The sequence below is a fragment of the Polypterus senegalus genome, chromosome 12 (assembly GCF_016835505.1).
Source record: "Polypterus senegalus isolate Bchr_013 chromosome 12, ASM1683550v1, whole genome shotgun sequence".
In the NCBI taxonomy this organism is placed as follows: Eukaryota; Metazoa; Chordata; class Cladistia; order Polypteriformes; family Polypteridae; genus Polypterus; species Polypterus senegalus.
In genome coordinates, this window is record NC_053165.1 from 104,878,807 (window position 1) to 104,900,997 (window position 22,191).

General features: G+C 43.4%; 1 protein-coding gene across 1 annotated transcript in view; it reads right to left on the minus strand.

Moving 5' to 3' along the window:
- LOC120541461 (FERM domain-containing protein 5) overlaps positions 1 to 22,191 on the minus strand; it is a 343,369-nt gene that overhangs the window by 104,017 nt on the left and 217,161 nt on the right. The window contains exon 2 of the mRNA XM_039773109.1: positions 157 to 261. Within this exon, the coding sequence (XP_039629043.1) occupies positions 157 to 261 (105 nt within the window). The remainder of the gene's footprint in view (positions 1 to 156; positions 262 to 22,191) is intronic.

Consider the following 22,191-nt stretch of genomic DNA (forward strand, 5'->3'; position numbering starts at 1 on the left):
TGCAATATGAGTGCTACATGCCAGCCTGGACATTTTCAGATGTGATTGATCTTTCTGTTTGTTCTGTAAGCTCTCCATTTAAAAAAAGGAAAAGGTAATAAAGAAAGGCAGCAATTGATTTTAAAGAGTCCCACTGACCAGTGATGGAGAACTTACCCTCTGCTTGTCCGGGTCGACAAACCTGATTCCAAAGTAGTCCTTCTCTAGGAGGTTGAGGTGGTGACAAATGAGGTCAAAGAGGTATTGTCCTTTTGCATCCCTCTGTTGGGAGAAAAAAGAGAGCCAAGATTAATGAGACAAGAAGTTTGACGAAGCAAGAGGAGAACAATCGAGCTGCTTTGGTTAGCTAATAGCTATGTGGTCCCAACATCTCCTCCAGGTATAGTGTGAAGTGGCATATGGAGGATAAATAAAGCCTTCTGCCTGGTAAAAAGCCTCTTGCGTTCTTTTTTACTGTTATAATAATGTCAACTTACCTTTCCATAATTGGATTATAAGTGAAGGCAACCTATCAGGACGCCATGCAGGAATGAGAGGCCACTTTGGGCAACAAAAGGCTAGAAGTCCCTTGTAGCAATCGGCCCTCTTCAGGCTGCAGGGCATTTCTGCAAAACCCTTAAGAACATCGCCGCTCCCTTACGTTTCCAGTGCCTGGTGAAGCACTGCAAGAGAGGGGGGATTTTAATTAGACGTACCAGATGCTGTTTATTCAATCACTTATCCCAAGCGGCATTTAGAAAACTATTAAAACACCTTGTACTCGTTTTTGTCTTACTCAGAAAAGGCTTTGGCAGTCAGCAAAGATGACACAGCGGAGAATCCAAAAGAAGACAAATGGGCCTGAACCTTCAGGGATAAAACGGGGAGGTCACGTGTTAACCGTGCTCATCAGAATGGCTGACATCATGAAAAATGTCAACGTCGCCAGAGCAACGTCGCACCAGTTCGCAGAAAAATACTGATGGTGTCAGCAAAACAAAGCCCTTAAATAACAGGAATAAAATCCCGTGCTCCCCAAACAAAGGTCTGAGATGACGCACTGTTCTGGGGGTGCATCAATACTCAGAATTTCTGAAAAGCAGACATGTCTGACAGCACAGAGAGATTGTCTGAACGTAATGGAAGGAATGGTTCTAGACCACTAGGAGACGACATTAAGTGTTTAAATGAGCCCTCTCATTATTGTATTCCGCTGGATATTAATGAGAGATACATTGGACATGCCTCCAGTGTGATTTAATTGTTCTCAAAGACATGCATACTCTCCTACAGATATGTTCAAGAGAGACCCCGCTGATGTGAAATTAGTATAATGTTGCAGAACAACAAGAGCAGCCACCAAATCAGCACTGATGCAAGCAAAATGCAGCCCTTCCAGATATGTAGCTGTGACATTACAAATAAAATATGAATCTAAAGTTTCTCAAATATTTGTATCACCAAACCTGACTTACGTATTCGTGCTTAAGAGTATAAGGATCAGCAGCAATGCAAGAATTAGCCAGTCCGCTAGAGGACACTCAATCATTCACACATCCACCCAGACGTGCGTGTGGACAACTTAACAAAGAGAGACCCCGCAAAGACGGCATAGACGGTAAAATTCAAGGCCGGACCTCTAGAGCTTTAAGGCAACTACACTAACCTCTGCACCGCTTTGCAAGTTTTTACTTGTTTGCTTTAAACTATAAAAATATAATATTCATTCATTCATGTATCTTGTTTGAAACTGCTGATCTAATTTACAGGACTAGAGCAAAACACCCCATGGAGTAAGCTGACTTGGGGTGGACCACTTCTGGACAGGCTGGTGAAGATCCTGCCCTGCTTTGTGGCTCATTTTGGAGACCCCCATGCTTCTTTTCATCATGTTCAGGGCTTCAGATCACAAAGTATGGGACACAGGGGAATGAGTTGAGAGTGACACCACGGCCTAACCATTCTCACCTTCCTCTCTCAACCAGTTAGACCTCAACGAGCCCGAAGACCTGTCAGCTCACTTCAGTTCCACTTCCTCTTCCACGTCTCCTGGTTCATCTGCTATTTAAGGAGCTTGACATCACTTGATTACCAGTAGAAGAGGAGGACACTTCAGTGCCAAAACTACCACTTTTTATGACTAGCCTCGTGGAATGGAGTACCCTAGCTCATGGTGTCCACCCCTTCATTTTCTTTCTTGTTCAGCTTACTACATTTACTGCATGTCATGATCTGCCTTCAAATATGTTTTTTTTTTTTGCTGTATTTTAATTTTTTAATATTTTTTTCTGTTTAGGGCTTTGTTATTCATGGTATAAATTTTTGTTATTAGTTTTCTCTTGTTTAAAGGGTCCTTTAAAATATTTAACATTTTTACACAATGCCATTTTGTTTCTTACAGATATCACTATTTTGGGCAGTACTGTTTTAGAGGTTACTATGGGTGACATCCGAGGTCATACTGCACGTGTTATCAGGGTTCAAGGGTATAAACGGCAGCTCTATGCATTTCCTGGCATCCGAAATTGGATAATATCCTCTTCTTTGTTAGCTGGCGCTTAAATAGAATCCTATCATTGTTCTCTGGCTTTGATTTCTGGTTACGACTCAAGATAGGATGGACTTTTGGTTAAAGAATCTAGGCTTGGCTTTTGGTCATGTTTCAGTTAGTAGTCACAAATATATATATATATATATATATATATATATATATATATATATATATATATATATATATATATATATAGTGGAATATGGCCGGCCAGTCATCCCGGCCAATACCCCCAGGCTGCCAGGTCAAGCCCTCCCTGCAGCATGGAGATGCCCCAAATGCCAGGAGGGAATTATGGACAATGGAGTTTTTATCCACAGCCCTACTGGATACCATGGGGGCCGCTAGAAGGCTCTGAAGGGAGGAGCAACGAGTATTTTGCCTACAACCCGGAAGTGCGTCCTAGTCACATGGATAAAGGGAATGACGTGCTTCCGGGTTGAAGAGGAGTTTTTATTTGACGCGGAAGTGGTACCAGTCACATGGACAGAGAGAGAAAACACTTCCGGGTCACGGACGATATATAGGACTGTGGGAGATCCCAGGGTTGAGCTGAACTGAGTGGCATGGTGGCAACGCATCTGGGAGTGGAGGATTATTGAGAATTGTATTGTGGTTGATTTATATGAGTATTGTGGAGAGGAGGGTGCTTTGTGCACATTATTTTATTAATAAAATAAATAATTGGACTGGTGTCTGATTAGAGGGTTGAAGGGGATGACAGCGCCCCCTATCTGTCACTATATATATATTTTTTTTTTTTCAATATCCTGCTGGGACAAGAGGGAGCACCAACATTAACCATATTGTCTCTATTCTCCTCCAGAGGAGGTGAAGAAGCCACCCAAGTAGGGCACCCCAGTCACTCCCCCACTCAATTAAGCCACACCCCTTCCAGTTGGGACATTATAAATCCGAGGGCTCCTGCAAGATATTGTCTCATTTGGAGGAATTATGTCCCGCATGAATGAGCTCCCAAACCCAGACCTGCTCAATAGAGCCGAGTATTTTGAGAATCCGTTGAGGCTTAAAAGGCATCTTTTACATCCGTTTTCTGTTGTACCACCGCATGCTCATTTTTGTTTGTCAGCCAGTTGGCACCCCAACTTTTCTTCAGTTCACTTTTATATACATATAGTGGGCACCAGGGGGCACTCCCCAAACCCAACACAAACAGGTGTGGGAAACTCTTCCCAGCAATCTCCCACCTCCAATGCACAGTACAATGAATAAGCACAATAATAAAGCACACAGCACTTTGTCCTGCCCTCTTTCTTCTGTCTCTTCTCCTCCTCTGTCCGTGCCTCCACTTATCCTCCAGCAGGCTTTGCCCTCCACCTCCTGTCTCTAGCTTGTTGATGTGAGGCAGGCAGCTCCTTTTATCGAATCCCTCACGTCTGAGTCTATGGATTGGGGACACCGATATCCCGCAGTTCCTCCTGGCGGCCCTCACGGGACCCAACAAGGCTATCTCTCAGAATTTCAATACCCAGCATGCCTTGTGGGCACCCATGTGGGGATCAAGCCTGGGCTCGCTGCCATCTAGTGTATTGGGGGAGACAAAGCCATGTGTAAACTATTTCACCCAGTTCTTCGATCCTGAAGGATGCCGACCATCCCTCAGTATATATTAGCATCACAATAGCATGGGTTACTAAAAAAAATCTTCACCTCCTTTAACCTTTACCTGATTATAAAGAACCTAAATCAAAGATTTTATTGTGGAGTCCACAGAAACCTGCCTTACCCCCTGAACCAATGTGGCCAGCATGAGTGCATACCCAACACTGCCCAGCTCCGAAAGAGTGCGATACACCGGTAAGCTGGAAAAAGCAGTGCACAAAACAAAGCAAAGTTATTTGTGCAATGCACGTCCAAAAGTAAAAAAATATTGTAATAAATTGTAAAGGCAAAAAAAACAGATAAAGTCTGGCTCTTCCTAAAAGAATCAGAAGACCTGAGCTATTTCTTCAAGCCTCCATGATGTTCCACACCGAGGCTTAGCAGGGTGGGATTGGCAGCATTTCTGGATGATGTCTCCATCTTGCTTGACTTTGTACCCCTAAGTCTTTCATAGCAGAGTATGACGCTGATTGGATGAGTGTCAGCAGCACCTTAATAACTGAAGTCGTGGTTGTCTCCCAAATAATTTTAAGTCCATTGGAATATGTCTTAACTGTGGGGCAGTTTGTGAAACTGATAACCAGGAAAGGATGGAACGATTTGTTGTTTTGGTTACTCAACTGGACTGTGCTGGTGAACTGGGAACTCCATTTTCTGGTAATATCCTTAGCTCATGTCTGTATTTATCAACCTACTTGAAGGCTTTAAACAAAACAAAAATACAGCGAGTACAAGTTGGAGTTCCATGAGCATCCTGATCTTACTGTTCATGACACTGAAGATACTCCTGAAGATGTACCAGCTGTGCCCACCTTGGGTGAAGTACTTGCTGAGGGAGTCCACATTGCAGCTGACCTGGTCAGGAGGAACACCACAGTGCTTCACATTGCCCAGCTTGTTCCCAGCACCCTTCACTCTCGACTTGATTGTGAATGATGGGGTGCATGAGTGTGCCCTGACCTTCACCAGGATCAGCAGCGCTGGACAGGAAAAAATGAAAGATTTACAAAGTAACGACATCCCACGCATCCACCTTTCCTTGTCCTTCATTGTCTGAGATCGCCTCTTATGTGCTCTTCAAGTAAGAGAAGTAACGGCAGTCATTCAATACTACATTGTAACAGAGGTGGAGCATCATGGGAATGGCAAGACAGTACGCAGCACAGGCTGGGATGCACACCAGCAGTCTTGCTTGGAGTTGAACTCCATGCCACTAGTGGGCAGCAGCAGTATTCTACTAAGGATTCTGCAGAGGCTCTTGAGGAAAGTAACATTTGTGGGAGTCTCTGTGGGAACAAGGGTGACCCGGACAAGCTTCATGGTAGGATGGAGTGGCACTGGCACTGCTTCCCCTGCTTGGTCAGGCTGGACTGGAGCAGAACCGAGGTCTTGTGTGGCAATGAGGACGTGGAGATCTGAACATTGTGGAAGAGGGAGACAGGGAGGTAGACATCACTGACAAATATAGGTAGACCCTTTTGCTCCTTTCTTCTTTGTGTTCACTACTCCTATTATACCTTTTCCTGTGTGCTTAGTTTTGTTAGTAAATTGTTACTTATCTGAACTGTGCTGGGGTCTTTTGGGGTACAGAATCTGCTTAAGAGCGCCCTCATCTGGTCACAACATGTTTGTACGTCTCCCACATATCGTAATCCACACAAGTCCAGGTCTTCTTTCTGTTACTCATTGTGTCCACCCTCCATGGCCTAACCTGACTCTATTCAAATCTTTCTGGCCTCGCGTATCCGGTATTTCTGATTGAATTATCTCAGGTTTTTGATGAAGGCAGGGCAGTGAACTGGGCACATTATCAATAAAATGGATTACTACTGGCACCTCGACCTGAAATGAAGACATGAAAACTAAGGAGTTTCCATTGGGCCTCAGGCACCATGAGCCGTTTGTAGCGTGGTAGAGCCATGTCTGACTGAAGGGATGAGCCGAGTAAGTGAGTAATTACCACTGAGGTGTCAATTACCAGGATGCCTGCTGTTATTAGTGAGGCGGGAGATTCCCCAGGCATAATTGCATAGAGGAGTGAGAAGAAAACGCTCCATTCAGCACCGCTGAGCGAGGCCACAATGACCCGGCTTGTTTGGGCTCTGGCACAGCACACTACTGGCACTTTTAGGCATCTTTGATTGGCCCGTTAAGACCGAAACCTGGCTTGTTTAAAAACTTCAGTATACATGTGCCAGTCCACTTATGGAGTTAAACACTCTGGTGTCAATAAACTGCGCAAAAAACAAAAAAGAGACAGCTAAACGTCATCATTGGCTGCCATAAATGCGAAGACAAGCATGGAGTCTGTGTGTCCCGAGATTCGCTCTGCACATTCAGCTCATCAACATATATTTAGCAACTTCTGAAATGTCGAGACAGATTATTTCAACAAGAAGAGAGAACAATGCGAGCATTTGCCTCAGGAAATTTATCTGGTAGACACTTCCACCCTGCTCGACCCGTGGCTGCAGGATGCTGTGTGTGAACTGTGAAGCCAAGACATCCTAAAAGAAAAATGAGTAATAATCCACCATTTTCCTAATGCACGTGTCCTGGGCCAGGACATGGGGCAGCTAACAATAATTTTAAAGTAACTGTGCAGACACCCTGGTAATGTCGGCTGTAGATGTGAATAAGTGGTAATCGACTGTTTCAGTCTTCAGCATGTTCAGTAAGCATTGAGCCGTGTTTGTCACCTGTTGCGTGTGTCTCGTGGTGCTCACTGAGATTGTTTTATTATAATTGTAATTTATTATGTGTGAATCCATGGGTGGCGCAGTGGTAGCGCTGCTGCCTCACAGTAAGGAGACCAGGGTTCGCTTCCCGGGTCCTCCCTGTGTCTGCGTGGGTTTCCTCCCACAGTCCAAAGACATGCAGGTTAGGTGGATTGGCGATTCTAAATCGGCCCTAGTGTGTGTTTGTGTGTGTCCTGTGGTGGGTTGGCACCCTGCCCAGGATTGGTTTCTGCCTTGTGCCCTGTGTTGGCTGGGATTGGCTCCAGCAGACCCCCATGACCCAGTGTTTGGATTCAGTGGGTTGGCACCAACACCACAATAATGCTACTAAAAATATGGATGTTATTTATTTCACCACACAAAGGGTAAACCAGGCTATAAATCACAGTGGAATGGCGGACGGATCGGCTGCTTTCCACTCCCTTCTTGTTGCTGCGGCTCGGCGTGTTCAGGCTGATGTTCACTGGCCACGGCCACGCGCAGGGAAACAGAGTGCAACGGACCACAGCACAGGGTTACTCGCAGAATAATTCTACCTGCGTTAACCCGGTTTCACAGAGACCAGTACCCCACTTTCTCTAACAGCAATATGGGCTGTGAGCAGTAGGGGGCGCCGCAGCCTCCCAAACCTCAGACACCACCACACAGGCGCAGTCCTTTGTTCAAATAAACGATTTATTTAACAACCAATTCCTTCACAATGGGTTTCTGCTAAGCACAATACCACTTTTCTCTCTCTTTCCTCTCCTCCACACCTCCAGGTGAGCTTTGTCTTCCTTCCTCCTGACTCCGACTCGTCTGGATGTGGCTGAGCAGTTCCTTTTATTTCAGACCCGGGAGTATTCCGGTGGCAGGGCATAGCCCAGTGGAAGTACTTCTGGGTCCATCGGGAGTCCCCAAGCCCCCAGAGCACAGCTGGTAGAACCCAGGGATCCCAACAGGGCTGCTTGACAGCACTACAACTCCCAGCATGCCATGTGGGTGTCCACTGCTGTGCCTGTCTCCTGGGTTATTACCACCTAGCAGTTTGGAGGCACATGTAATATAAATAATCCCCCTGTTCTTCTTTCAAGTTGGCCTCCCAGCAGGGTAAGGTGTCAGAGCACATGCCAACGCGGACGCCCACGCATACATGCTGACCATCACAAGGTATACGTGGCATTTTTGAAACTGTAATTAAATGGGTTATTAAAGTGCATGTAAACACGCTTGTTGACCTCAACCTTTGCAGTACACATGAGCAAAATCTTGGAGACTCCATCTTTGAAGTGCTCAAAAGACGTGAATCACGCCAGAGCAGATGTCATCACAAAGTTTAACTGTCATCCATGATTTTCTGTGGTGTCTTCAATACTTGGTGAGAGTTTCTGTCTTACAGATTCAGCTTCCTGAATGTGAACCCCAAACCCCCCAAAGACTTGTGTGAGGCTAACGGTGATTCTAAAGTGGGCCTCTGTGAGGGCCTGGTGTCCCGTCCAGTGTTGGTTGTGCTCAATATGGCTGGCTGCGACCCTCAACAGGATGCGTTTTATGATGAAAAACACTTTGGATGCTGAAATTTAAAACAATATTTACAGTGATAAGCAGAAGAGGTGGCTGAAGGGAAAATGAAGCAATCTGGAGGGCTGTAAACAAATAATGTAAAACACACTGTGGCATATTTTTCAAAAGACTGGAGAGACAACATCATCTCCAGAAAGCACACTGGGTAACAGGGGCCAGAGGGGGGGTTTGCCCTAGTTATTGCAAATGTGCTCCTATGATTAAAAAACAAATATGAAATTATAAATAAAAAACTGCTTAAGTAGCTGTCTTAATGTATCGCTTTGTGTTTCTTGAGGTGATCTATGAAGGAGGACAGAATTAAATGAAATGAAGTCAGCCTGGAGGCCGAGTACAAGTGGGTTAAAATCAGCACAGCAGACTGACGTTGTTAGCTACCAAACCCCTCTGTCAGCCTGTGTGTCCTGCACCTCCGCTGGATGAGCTGAGTGGCTTCCTGTGATGTCCACGTCTGACCTGAACTGACGGCGCTCATCTCCTCTTTGTCTTTGTGACATTTGTGTGTTCTCCTTGTGTCTGTCTCTCCTGTTCCAAATCCATGTGCGTTAGGTGCAGGTACTCTCAGCTAGTGTGTGATTGTGGGTGGGCATGAGTGTGCCCTGCTGCGGGCTAGCGCTCGGTCCAGGTCTGGTTCCTGCTGTGTGTTTGAAGCTGCTGGGATGGTGGATTAACCAGAAGTGATAATGTGCAACACTCCCTGAAATGAAATAATAAGATTCATCTAACTCTGCCTCTGCGGTGGGCTGGCATTCTGTCCGGGGTTTGTTTCCTGCCTTGTGCCTTGTGTTAGCTGAGATTGGCTCCAGCAGACCCCCATGACCCTGTAGTTAGGATATAGCAGGTTGGATAATGGATGGATGGATAACTCTGCCTTGGCCACTTATTATTTTTTACAGGGCAAAGGCCAGCATCAAACACTTTTCAGTACAAAAAAGTTCACTGCCAAGACTGCATGAGGTAAAAAGTCATAAGGACGTATTAATGAAAGGGGTACAAGAACCAATACAAAAATAACCAACCGAGCACTAAAACCTCACAATGCCACACCAACAATATTAACAGCAGCACAACTACTACACCTTATTTACAGTCCAGAATGAACTCAGGATTCCTCCAAGGAATAACAGCAAATGTCTGCAGAGTAAAGTTTGCCTTGCAGAGTGCAGGATGATCAGCAGACAGAAAAAGCAATAAAGTCCTACGGGCAAAGTGTCGTGACCCGGGCTTGCTTTATATATTTTTTTCAGGCTTTTCTTCTACCTCAAATAATAATATAGATATCATTCTATGATTTTTAGAGATCAAGGAATCAAATGGTCAGATCATTTTTGTGATATACAACATCTTCTCAGGCACCATTTTGTTTTATCATGGGTGCCGGTATTACTTGCTGTTTGAGATGCAGGGTTGCCAGGCTGTCGCTACCCTGGATGATCAAGAGTGGGTGACATGTAATGGCTTTCCTGTGACCATGTAATGGTCAGTATCATACATTTCCTAACTCTCCAGGTTTGTAGATAAATCTAAATAAAACGAAAGAACCCTTGCATTATTATTGCTAGAACATAAGACATTGGATAAACTAGAGAAAACCATTCAGTCCATTGTGCTTGTTTGTTTATCTAATAGCTAAGCTCTCTCAATAGCTCCTCCATTGCTCATCCTTTGACTGTATGTCTTGATAGTTTGTTTCAAATTCCCACAACTCTTTGTGTAAAGAATGCTTCCTGGCTTCAGTCCTACATGGATTTAATCCTCTTAAATTCCACCAATGTCCTAAAGTATCTGCTCCACATTCAGTTTAAAGAATTCAGCTAGACCTGCTTTATCAATACTTTTATAAAGACCTGGATTAGATCTCACATAATCTCCCCTGTGTGATTCGGAGTACAACACGTCTTTAAAGTTATGGGATGTACCTGTTAACTGCTATGGTAAGATATCCTCCTCTTCCACTTCTTCTGGCTGCTCCCATTAGGGGTTGCCAAGCGGATCATCTTGCTCCATATTTTTCTGTCCTCTGCATCTTGTTCTGTTACACCCATCACCTTCATGTCTTTTCTCACCACATCCATAAACCTTCTCTTAGGCTTTCCTCTTTTCCATTTCCTTGTCAGCTCTATCCTTAGCATCCTTCTCCCAATATACTCAGCATCTCTCCTCTGCACATGTCCAAACCAATGCAATCTCGCCTCTCTACCATTGTCTTTAAAACGTCCAACCTGAGCTGACCCTCTAATGTCCTCATTTCTAATCCTGTTCATCCTCGTCACACTCAATGCAAATCTTAGCATGTTTAACTCTGCCACCTCCAGCTCTGTCTCCTGTTTTTTTAATCAGTGCCACCGTCTCCAGCCCATATAACATAGCTGGTCTCACTACTGTCCTGTAGACCTTCCCTTTCACTCTTGCTGATACCCGTCTGTCACAAATTACTCCTGACACTCTTCTCCACCCATTCCACCCTGCCTGCACTCTCTTCTTCTCAACAATTTAAACTCACCCACCTTCACCAAGGTGTTAAGATATCTCTGGTTACAAATTCTTTTCAATTCTTTGACCTTGATTTATGTTGTACATTTTGGCTTAGAGTACATGAAATATTCTGGTTTTCAACTTATCGATCAAAGATTTTATCTCACACAGTTAAGACTTTGGCGTATTATTACAATTGTAATCAATTTTCTGATTTCCTCATACTTTTAACTGCTGCCATCCTGTGAAGCCAGAATAAAAAGATCACCAGTGTTCTTCACAGGCCCGTCTCTTTTTCCAGTGAGCTCACTTTTTTGTCTGCCTTGATCACTGACCAAACAACACAGCAACAATAGATAAGCGTTTATTCTAGGGATTGGTCACTGCATTCGTGCAGCTTCTCTCTCTGCAAGCTGTCACATCTGCTTCTTCAAAACAAATCTCAATCCTCTTAAGTCATCTTTCAGTCTTATGAAGAACGCCTTCCACTGCTGCTCCAATCAGCTAGTGGCCTTCTTCTCAAAGGGATCCCACTAATAGAGTTGTATTAAGTGCCAGAAAGTGGAGAATTTAAAGACCAGTAGATTAAATACCTTAAAGGATGGAGCAGAATCATGGTCTGGTACAAACAAAGATTTAAAGGACCACAAAGTTGTTAGAAATACTGATCCTTAATACCCAAAAAAGCGCTAGAGTCAAAGGCAAAAAAATAGAAGCTGAAGTTCAGAAACAGAAAATACACTTTTTCAAAAGGTTTTGAAAAGCAGGAAACCCCAAAGCTAAATAATGATGAACAATGAAAGCACGCATTGTAATACTTGTGAACGCGTAGCTAGAGTTAGGAATTATAACTGAAAAGAAATTGCTACATCTATGAAACAATGAGTAAAAACAGTGATACCCAACATAAACACCAGCCATAAAATAGTAATAAAAATGAAACCACAGAAAATGCAACAGACTAGACAAAAACACACGTAGCTTGAAAATATGCATAAGGAAGCTGAATAATAATATGATGACCTTGAAGCAAACTACATAAATACACAGCGTCCTCTACTAATGTAGACAGTCTGCACACTGTTGTCATTCACTGTCATACAGGACCTGAGGCCATTTTTATTTCTTTGCAAGTCAGGAACATTAACAAAGGGGATTCAGTAGGCAGACATACCGGGCAGGAAAGCCTACCCCCAGCAAAGATTTGGCGCTACTACAAATGGATGGCATGATGAGCTATCCGAAGATGGTGGAAGAGCTCAGTCTTCTCCTCCTGAGCAAATAAAAATGACAGTATGCAGCCATGTGATCCATAAAGTACATGTGCAAAGCTTCCTGGACATCAATCTAGGTTTGTTCTGCAGTTCTTACCAATGGGACACAACTCCCTCAAGTACTCATGTCTTCCTAGTGCCATATTGGCAGGTGCATGCAACCTCCCACCACAGAAGGTGTGGTTAGGCGTGTAACACAGATGTCACTCCACATAACATAAACATACTCCAGTCTGTGGCTGACTGGACAGTGAGGAGGCTCACCCCACTTTTCTTGTGTTTCCCTAGTCACTAAATTCAATGCTCTGTGATAGTTGAAATCTGTGCAAGTCTGTCTGATAATTCCGGCACAGGGCCCACCAAGTAGGTGGTCCCAAGACATCTCTTCACTGTCAAGCACTGCCAAGATTTACTTTTACATCCCAGCATGAACTGTATTAGTCCCGGGCAGCATTAACACATGGAAAATTGAATTTCCTGGAAGATAAAAATACATTCAGAAATGTAATGGTCTGCCATTGTTCATATCTATAGCTTTTTAAAAATATGTTAAAAATGTTCAATGATAAAAATCCGCCCTGGCACTGCACTATAACACTGCACAGCTCCGACAAAGCAGTATGACGCCAAAGTGTCCCACTTGATGATTTTTTTGCTTGCTCCTGATCCCTGCTGAATTTTCTAGAGATTATGAAAATAAATTGGGACGCAGCCAATGGCTGCAGTATTATCTACCTATTAGCATTGGCTAGCATTCAGTGCACCTTAAACTGCGCAGCATAGGCGTATAGTGGCACCCTGGAGAAATCCACCATCTTCTACCTCTTTTTCCTTCTTTCTTGCGGCAGTATTAAAAAAACAATCTTTTCTCTTCTTCATTCATTACTGTTGATTTTCTATCACGGTCCTATTTTTAAATTAAGATTATGATTACACTCTTCTTTCTTTTATTTGTGCACTTATCTAAAGTGAGTATGGTCTTATGAGTATCTGTGACTGTCCAGGGTTGCTACAGCTGCTACATCATCCTTGAACCCGGTGCCATCAATAGTCATGACTGGCACAAGCCAGTGCAAAGAGGACACAAACAAGCAAGAGTGGGATGTAAAAAGTGCTACTGCTTTTGTTTAAGAATCCAGAGGTTCAAAACTGCAAAGTGCAAAAAGTGCAGTGCAGTCAATAAAAAAATAATCCATAAAAACCAAGTCTGTAGAAGTTTCAAACACACAGGATCAGTTCATGAAAAGCCAAAGGTTGCCTTGGTGCTCACTTTCTCAGCTCACCACTAAGGTCTCCTCAGCTCAAGGAGATGTTCTCTGGCAGGCACTGTCTCATGGACGTGCACCCCAGTTATGCCAGTCACCGCTGACTCGGATCCCCCCGCTGCCTTACCTCTGTGCCTGAGGGGTTCCCATGAGCTCCGTCTCCCATAAGGCAGAAGCCCACCTGCAGCCCTGTGTCATTCCTACTCCCTGTTTGCTCAGCTGGAGAGGTCCGACCTCTTAAGCGCCAGCCACACATTCCTGCTGGGGCCAAACCTGACCACCCATCTTCACCTTGTAGCATCAGCTCTACCGTGATCCTGTCTCTTTTCTTTTCTTTTCTTTCAGTTTCTTTCTGTTTAACCTACACTCTTTCCTTTCTCTTTCTTTGATCTTTCTTTTTGATACTATTAGGAATGCCAGTGTAGTTGATGTACTGAGTAAAGCCCCCACAGTGCTATTGAGGCCAAACCACACACATCTGAACGGGAATGCACATTCTGTTGATAACCTCATTAATCAGGAGAGGAATTGGGAGCCGAGTGGACACATGGGTTCATCTGACAAATAGATGGAGGATGACTCGGTAACTTGGGATGTGAGGAACTCACACGCTGGACCCTCAGGGTTGTTCAAACAGTAACACTGTGGTCTTAAATGAGCCTCAGGTGACTGCAGACTAAGTGGATGCTGTGCTGACTCCAAATGAGACATGTTTATGAAAAGGCCAAGAGAAACAAATGTAGTTGAGATTTCATGTCAGGATTGTCACCAAAGAACGCAAACTAATCAATCATTAAATGTAAAGAAAAATCAAAAAAAGGACTACAGCAACAAAGCAAATCGGAATACAAGGACGTCAGATGTTCAAACCTCAGATACACACAGTCGATATTTACATGGCCTCTACGGTGGTGTCCTGCAATCTGAATTCCCGTGTGGTTCTGGGACATGGCAAAGGCTGACATGACTGCTCAAAAATGGTTGTTCCCAAAAATAAAATAAATATGGCAAAATGGTCATTTCTTCCAATTTTCAAAACACCTTACAATGAATAACATTATTTTTGGATTCCTTGGTATTCAAAATTCCAAAATGGAAAATTAATGAAGATTTGTTGGCCACAGAGGGGTAGCACCAACTGGCCGAAGACTTACTGACCCACTGATGAAGACACAGGGCTTGGCTTCGGGTTTGCAGTGACGGGTTGTGTGTTATGATTGGTGTATTTTATTCATTATTGTGACTTCTCTGGAGAGGTTTCTGGACATGAATGCATCTAAACTTAGATTTTTTAACTCAATTTGAATTAAATTTTAGCATTGATTTTTAGCTTTCATTTTTCCTGAGAAAAAATTTTTTAAACATCTTCCAACATTTTGGATTCTCACGATCACCGCCATTTTGTGACATTTGCATCGGCCCTTGCTGACGTTATTTGCACAGGATTCACCAGGAATGTGAAACATGTGACATCATCATCAACACCACCATACAAACATCCAAAAATCATCACAACAGCGTCTTGCTTATCCAAATTTGAATTGATTTAATGTCTGTGTTATGATATGAAAGTTCTCAAGCTGCTAAGAGTTCAAAAAGCACTTCCAAAAATGACCACTAGAGGGGGTTATCACCATCAAACCCCGACTAGTAATTAGGCCAAATGTTTTACAAAATAAAAGATTTATTCTTAACTCAGTGCTCTGTACCAAAAGCAACCTTTATGAAGCACAAAAGACATAAAGGAGTTGCCAGCAAAGGCAATCCAACGTGAACAAAGTCCCAATACAGTAAGATCAAAAAACCGAGCAACATGGTCAGAAATGACGGTGAACACAAGTAACTCACAAAAGAGGCACAAGAACTCACCGCTCCCTAGTGCTTTTGAAATGAAGGGCTAGGAACTGTGCAATGACAGCGTGGAGGGGCAATTCCCAGACACAACACACACACACACACACACACACACACACACACACACACTCCGCTCAGTTCAACCACAACACTCTGGATTTTAAATCTCACAGGAAGCGCCCATTGCTGCTCTTTGCAGTTAAACACAGAGTGGTGAAATGTGAACAGGTGCTCCTCTTCCTTTAAGCAGAGAACAAGAGACCAATGAAATGACGGGCCGCTGTGAGAATCTGTTTATGCAGACCGCCACTGTCTCAGGTAGCCTCACCTCTTGGGGGGACCTTCACAAAACACATGGAGCAAAACTCAGGAGTAGAAAACAAAGCAGACCATAAACAAAAGTGACGTTAACATACCTCAACGTAGGTCATTCATAAAACAAGAATGTGAACCCCAGCCAGAACAGTCTGGTGTGCGATTCTCTACGTACATTCTGCGAACAGTTGACTGATTTTTGTTCAATTTCGCCTCTCTGGTACCAACCCTCCCTGCATCTTTGACGTCTACAGTCTGTAATGAACTAGAAGTTCCAAGACACGTCATCCCAAACAATTGAAATAATGCCCACCAGTGAGGGGTATCACTGATAAGCCCTGGCTAGCAATACGGGCAAGCACCAAATCTTAGAAAATAAAAGATTTATTCTTCATAAAAAGCTGTTCCAATCACAATGAAGCTCCATGGAGAAGAGGGGCAAAATGGAATTTTCTGTACAACACAATCCAAGCAGAATCCTAAAAGATCGAAAGGTCGAAAAAGCAGCAAGGAGGTCAAAGTGTCAAAATACACAAAGGGCACAAGTAGAGCAAAATACAGATAACTCACCAACTCCAGAGCGCATTCACAATGAACTCTGCATTTATAGGGCTGGTGGGGGGCACAAAACATATGCAACATAACAAAGGCAGCAGCTGATATACACAAAGAAACCCAAAAATAAAGAATGGTCCACTCAGAACTGAACAAAAGACGTCAGACATGCAGGACTCTAGCTGAGACATGGCAGCTCCGTCTCCTGGCCCTTCAATAAAACGTTTTCACTGTCCGCTGCTGAGACAGAAGGCTGCGGACGTCGCCCTCCTCAGTCACAGCAGTAAAAAAAGAGTCAACGTCAAAAGGGAACTCCGAGCCCATTTTATTAAGTGCGGAAAGCAAACAACACTTTGCCTTTTTATATGAGATTTAAGTCACAGTTTCTTGCATTTACTGATTAAGAATCAATTCGATGAGATAAAGATTATCACACTTAGTCTTGCATCACTTCTTAAGGATGCATAGAAATAAGCACATTTTTTACTAGACGCAAACAAGTCCTATCATTCTGCACCAACGTGAAGATTTCTGAAAAATGGCCAGCACGTTAGTTTAAAAATGATTGATGGTAACACGGCGTTTAGTGCTGCTGGCTCACGGGTCCAGCGTCCTCACTTTAAATTCCACATCTGGTTGCTGTCTGCATGGACTTTGCCCGTCCTCCGCATGTGAGCTTGAATTTTTCATTTTTTTTTCTGCATCCCCAACACATCCAGATTGGGCAAAATGGAAATGTTCAACTGGCCTTGTCTGTGTGTGCGTGAAAGTGCACTGTGATAAGGAAGCCCCCTGTCCAAGCTCCAGGAATCCAATGGAAGGGTCGAGGAATAATGATAAGTGATGGTGTGACTGCCACAACTTTGGAATGCAACATGTGGCTACAAAAATGGATGCCAGGCTTGATGGAACATGAGGAAGAAAGTGACTGGGCAGACACCTGCTTTCAAGGGCGGACCCCCATAGATGTATCCCTTTGATTTAATTGCTAACCTTTATGCTCTCAGCTAAATTCCCAAAAACTCCAGCAAAATCAGGGCTACTACAGGTGGGATTTCCTTTTTATCACTCCAAATTATTTATCTTTATATATAAAATACGCTACCGTGGATGTCCGTTTGTCTGTCCAGGATTTTAAATGACCTGTCGCTCGCAAATCGTTTGACCTGTTGACCTGAAATGTGGTGCACAAATACTACGTGACGTCTACTATCCGCTTTCAGGGTGATGATTGACCTCCAAGGTTATTCCTCTTTTCATTTTTATTTTATTTTGTTGTAGAATCAACTCTCAACAGTGGCCAGCAGGGCGGCTGTGCGGCACATGCTTACGGGCGCAGTTCTCATCCCTACCACCTTCGCCGTCACTTCCTCTGCCTCGTCATATCTTAAATCATTCTTGAGGCAAATTGAAGACTTAAGTGCTAGCTTAAGTGAAAAGTTAAAGAAAACGTACTGAGTAATTGAAACACAAACACTGACTTAATTAGTTTTAACACGAAAAGATGTCAACGAAAGAACAGAAGAAGCGGGCCGATAGGGTGGAGAAAAGAAGAGCTGCTCAGGAAGCAGTAAGCACATCAACCTCTGAGCAAACGAATGGTAAACGTAAAGAGAAAGAGGAGAACAACTAGGAATGGTTAAGTCATGTGTAACATGCAGTGCGCCGTTACTGGTATATATATATATATATATATATATATATATATAAAATACTAAGGTCTGCGACTAGAGCCTTGATCCTGGTCTTGATCGACAACTTATGACCCAATATCTACTGGGATTTCAATAAACACGTGAGGCAGCATCACTGAGCTCAATGTGCTGTCTGATAGCCAAATTTTGAGCAAAACTGGGAATAAAGACAGCAAAAAAGGGTCCAATCTGGGATATCAAGAATTTCAAACAAAGCCAAAGCTTGAGACAAAATTCCTAGTCAACAGCTACAAGCAAAGAGGTCAAAATCGAACAAAATTTGTGAAAAGAATATTAGAGCGATCTAGGAGAACAGGCCATTCAGTCCAGTAAACTCACCAGTTCTATCCACTAAGTTCACAAAAAACATCAAGTCGAGTTTTGAAAGTCCATCAAGTCCTACTGTCTACCACATTACCTGCAGTTTACTCCATGAGTCTGTAGTCCTCAGTGTAAAGAAAAACTGCTGAATGTTTGTGCGAAATTTACCCTTAACAAGTTTACAACTGCCTTCCCGCGTTCTTAATGAACTCATTTTAAGATAACAGTCTCGATCCACTGCACTAATTCCCTTCATAATTTTAAACACTTCAATCATGTCACCTCTTAATCTTCTTTTGTTTAAACTGTAAAGGCTCAGCTCTTTTAATCTTTCCTCATAATTCACCCCCTGTAGCCCTGGACTCAGCCTAGTAAGTGACAGACTGCTGTCACCATCCTGCTCCACTGACAGACTGAGGAGATCATTCCTCCCTCACACAATGCGACTCTTCAATTCTACCCGGTGGGGTAAACGCTAACATTATTCAAAGTTATTGTCTGTTTTTACATGCATTTTTATTACTATTTAATTTAATTAATAATTTTATTGTTTTTTGCATCAGTATACTGCTGCTGGATTATGTGAATTTCCCCTTGGGATTAATAAAGTATCTATCTATCTATCTATCTATCTATCTATCTATCTATCTATCTATCTATCTATCTATCTATCTATCTATCTATTATTATATAGTGCATTTTATAATCTATCTATCTATCTATTATATATTGCCTTTTATAATCTATCTATCTATCTATCTATCTATTATATAGTGTCTGTTATAATCTATCTATCTATTATATATTGCCTTTTATAATCTATCTATCTATCTATCTATCTATCTATCTATCTATCATATAGTATAATCTATCTATCTATCTATCTAGTCGCTCTTCTCTTGACCTTTTCTTGTGCTGCTATGTCCTTTTTGTAGCCTGGAGACCAAAACTGCACACAGGACACAAGATGAAGCCTCACCAGTGCGTTAAAAAGCTTGAGCAGAACCTCCTGTGACTTGTACTCCAGTAAAGGTTTTTGAAGTTTTTTTGGTATTCACAGACCAGGTAAGGAAGAGAACCCCCAGCCAACCTTTTATCTCAACGCTCCGATTATAAACTGGTCTCCACCGCTGAGGCCACACCCTAAGAGTCACAGGAGGCGGACCTAACAACATGTACTCAAAATGGCGGAGATCAAAGGACCTAAGATGGTGTCCAAGGCATTAGAAAAGTAAACACAATCTAAACCATTAGGAAAATAGAGTAAATGGTGACACGAAATTTTTGATCTCAAAAGCCCCCAATTCAAGTACAATATATTACCATTTAGTATACAAATGAGCCAAAAGAACCAACAAGAAAACCAAATCATGACACTCATGGATTTATTACAGCAAAGTGATCAGAAAACAAAGTGACATGATGGACAGCCAAAGAACACGAGCAACGTCTGCTGAGCATCAAGCCAATCATAGAGGCTGATGATGTGCAGGATACAGAATGCAAAAATGACACAGACGGAGAAATAAATGGTGTGAAACACATCACAGAAGACTATGAAGTGACGAAGATTACACTCAAGCACACACACACAAGGAAAAAGTAATCCTGAATAAAGCCTTCTATTTTCTGGACATTAAAAAAACTTTTAGGTTGCAGCAACCTGGTAACCACATTATTGGTGGACAGAAAAATGTATTGTATTTACAGTCCCTGGAAGCTCATCTATTGATAATCCCACAGGACACAGTATATGAGTATAAGTATTGTGTTTATTGCTTTTTGAAAGTGAGAAAGAATTCCCTAATAGGAAGAAGGAAAAAGAGAGCAGCAAAATCTACTGAGCATCAAGCACATCACAGAAGCTGCTTCAGATACAGTAACTGAGAAGCAGGCAGACACAGAGGTTCACAGGCCTACTGGAGAAAATCCAGGATGCAAAATGCAATAACGAGAACGCATGTCGACAGACGTGCACCACTTAGGACAGTAACGTCACCAGTGTGGTCACTGCCAAGCTGCACACGTTCATGGTGATAACAGAAGAATGTGTTGTCAAAATGGACAACTTCAGCCTGCTCTGCTGTACATGAACTACCTTTATCTTAGGCCTGCATGTTTCACTACTAAGACATTAAAGTACTGCAGGGTAGTGATAATGGAAATATTGAAATACTCAGTGGAGGCCACAACCCTGAGCTGGAATACATTAGTATAGAACAGCGCTACCCAACCTTTGTGGCATCACAACCCAGTTTTTCACATGCCACCGGTGGTAGGGTTCGCTTCTGTAAATTTAGCGTCACCATCGGGGAGCTTTGCACTCTATGAATTTAGCATGATGTTTCAGCGTTGAGGCAATGGGTCACCAGATCATTAGATGAATCAAGCCTGATGATCAATGCTTCTCCTCCTTGGTAAATCAACCACAATCATCAGGGCAGGTTTAGGGAGGTCGTCCAGGATCCACCACAATCCACCTGTGATGCTGCCACTGTGAATCAAGCGTGAGCGTCGGGGTAGTTCAGGGTGGGACAGAATTTCCCCTGGGGGTCTGCAATGCTGCCATGGCACACAGGTTGGGAAATGCTGGTAAACCATATGGATGGTTGGCATATGGATTGGCACCAGAAGAATGCGAGTCACTGGGCAGAAACTATAACATGTAGACCAGATCTTATAACTGATCTTCTCACCTTGCAAGCTGTGCGCTTCCACTAATCCCCACAGCGAGCAAGAGGACGGATGGATGGAAGAAGGGATCAGTGGACACTCGTCTCCATGCCCTATGCCTGTCTCAGGTCACCTCACAGGCTGCTCCTTTTACAGTACATCTGTGCCATCTCTGTGAGTTAGACGACTGCTGCTTAATGGAGGGTGAAGGAAGATCCACACTTTCTTAGCTATCTGTGCTCCTGACTTGTGAATGCCAGATCCACATGACTATGGTTCTTAATCCCACTGGCACACGACTGCTGGCCAGACAGAATCTGACAGCAGGCTTGAGGAACTGCTGCCAACCCCTGGCTTCAAACGACATGGCCACTTCAAGGACTCGAGCGCAGTCCACTTGTGCAGCAAGGCTCCTCCAGTGAGCATGTCAACCACCGGCAAACTCTCATCTTAAAAGCTAATGTGCTTAAACGGGCACTCGAATAACAGCCGCAAAGGGGATGCCCCGGCAGCCTTTCATATAATTAAAATCTAATAAGATTAGTGAAATTGTCAGGACTGGATATTTACAGAGGCGATTCTGCTGCCCTCCTTGGGATGCAACCCCTGAAACTGGCAGCAATGACTGTTAATTTGTGCCTCTTCCTCTGACTATTAGGCTTCCCTTCCACATGGATGCACTGCTTTAAGTGAAGCTTCGATGTGAAGGCTCAGCGCTTCTTGTTATTCGTGGATTTTTAGGGAAACACAAATCACTGCCACCTTAAAAGCACCTAAAATAAAGCAGTGCTTTAAATCAAAGCGGATCTTCTACGTCCAGCACTGACCAACACCTGACCGCTGCTGACCGTCTTCAATGCTTCAAAGTGACCTGCCAGGAAAAGCAAACGTCCGCTTTATAGAGCTCTGGAGTAGTCAGTTTGCCACCATATACAGTACATATAATACCGATACTTTCAGAAAAATGTCTTTATATTCTGTTGGGAAATGACAAATACAGTGGCGTGCAAAAATGCCACTCCACGAAAGGCCGAGTGCTCCTAGAAGAAGCTTCTCGTGATTCTGACTAGTGATGAGCGAGCACCAAAGTGTTTGAGTGTTCGGTCCGAACACATCACGATGTTCGTTTGCTCTACCGAGCACCCGAGTATAAAGTAAGTCAATGGGAGACAACAAGGCACCCCCTGCTCTGAAGAGGGGAGGGTGTCTGGTCCATTGGAAAAGGTCAGAAAGTGACAGAAACACCACCCAAATGGACCGGGAACAGTATGGGGACGATGTCTGGATGCATCTTGGACTACCAAGTCGCTG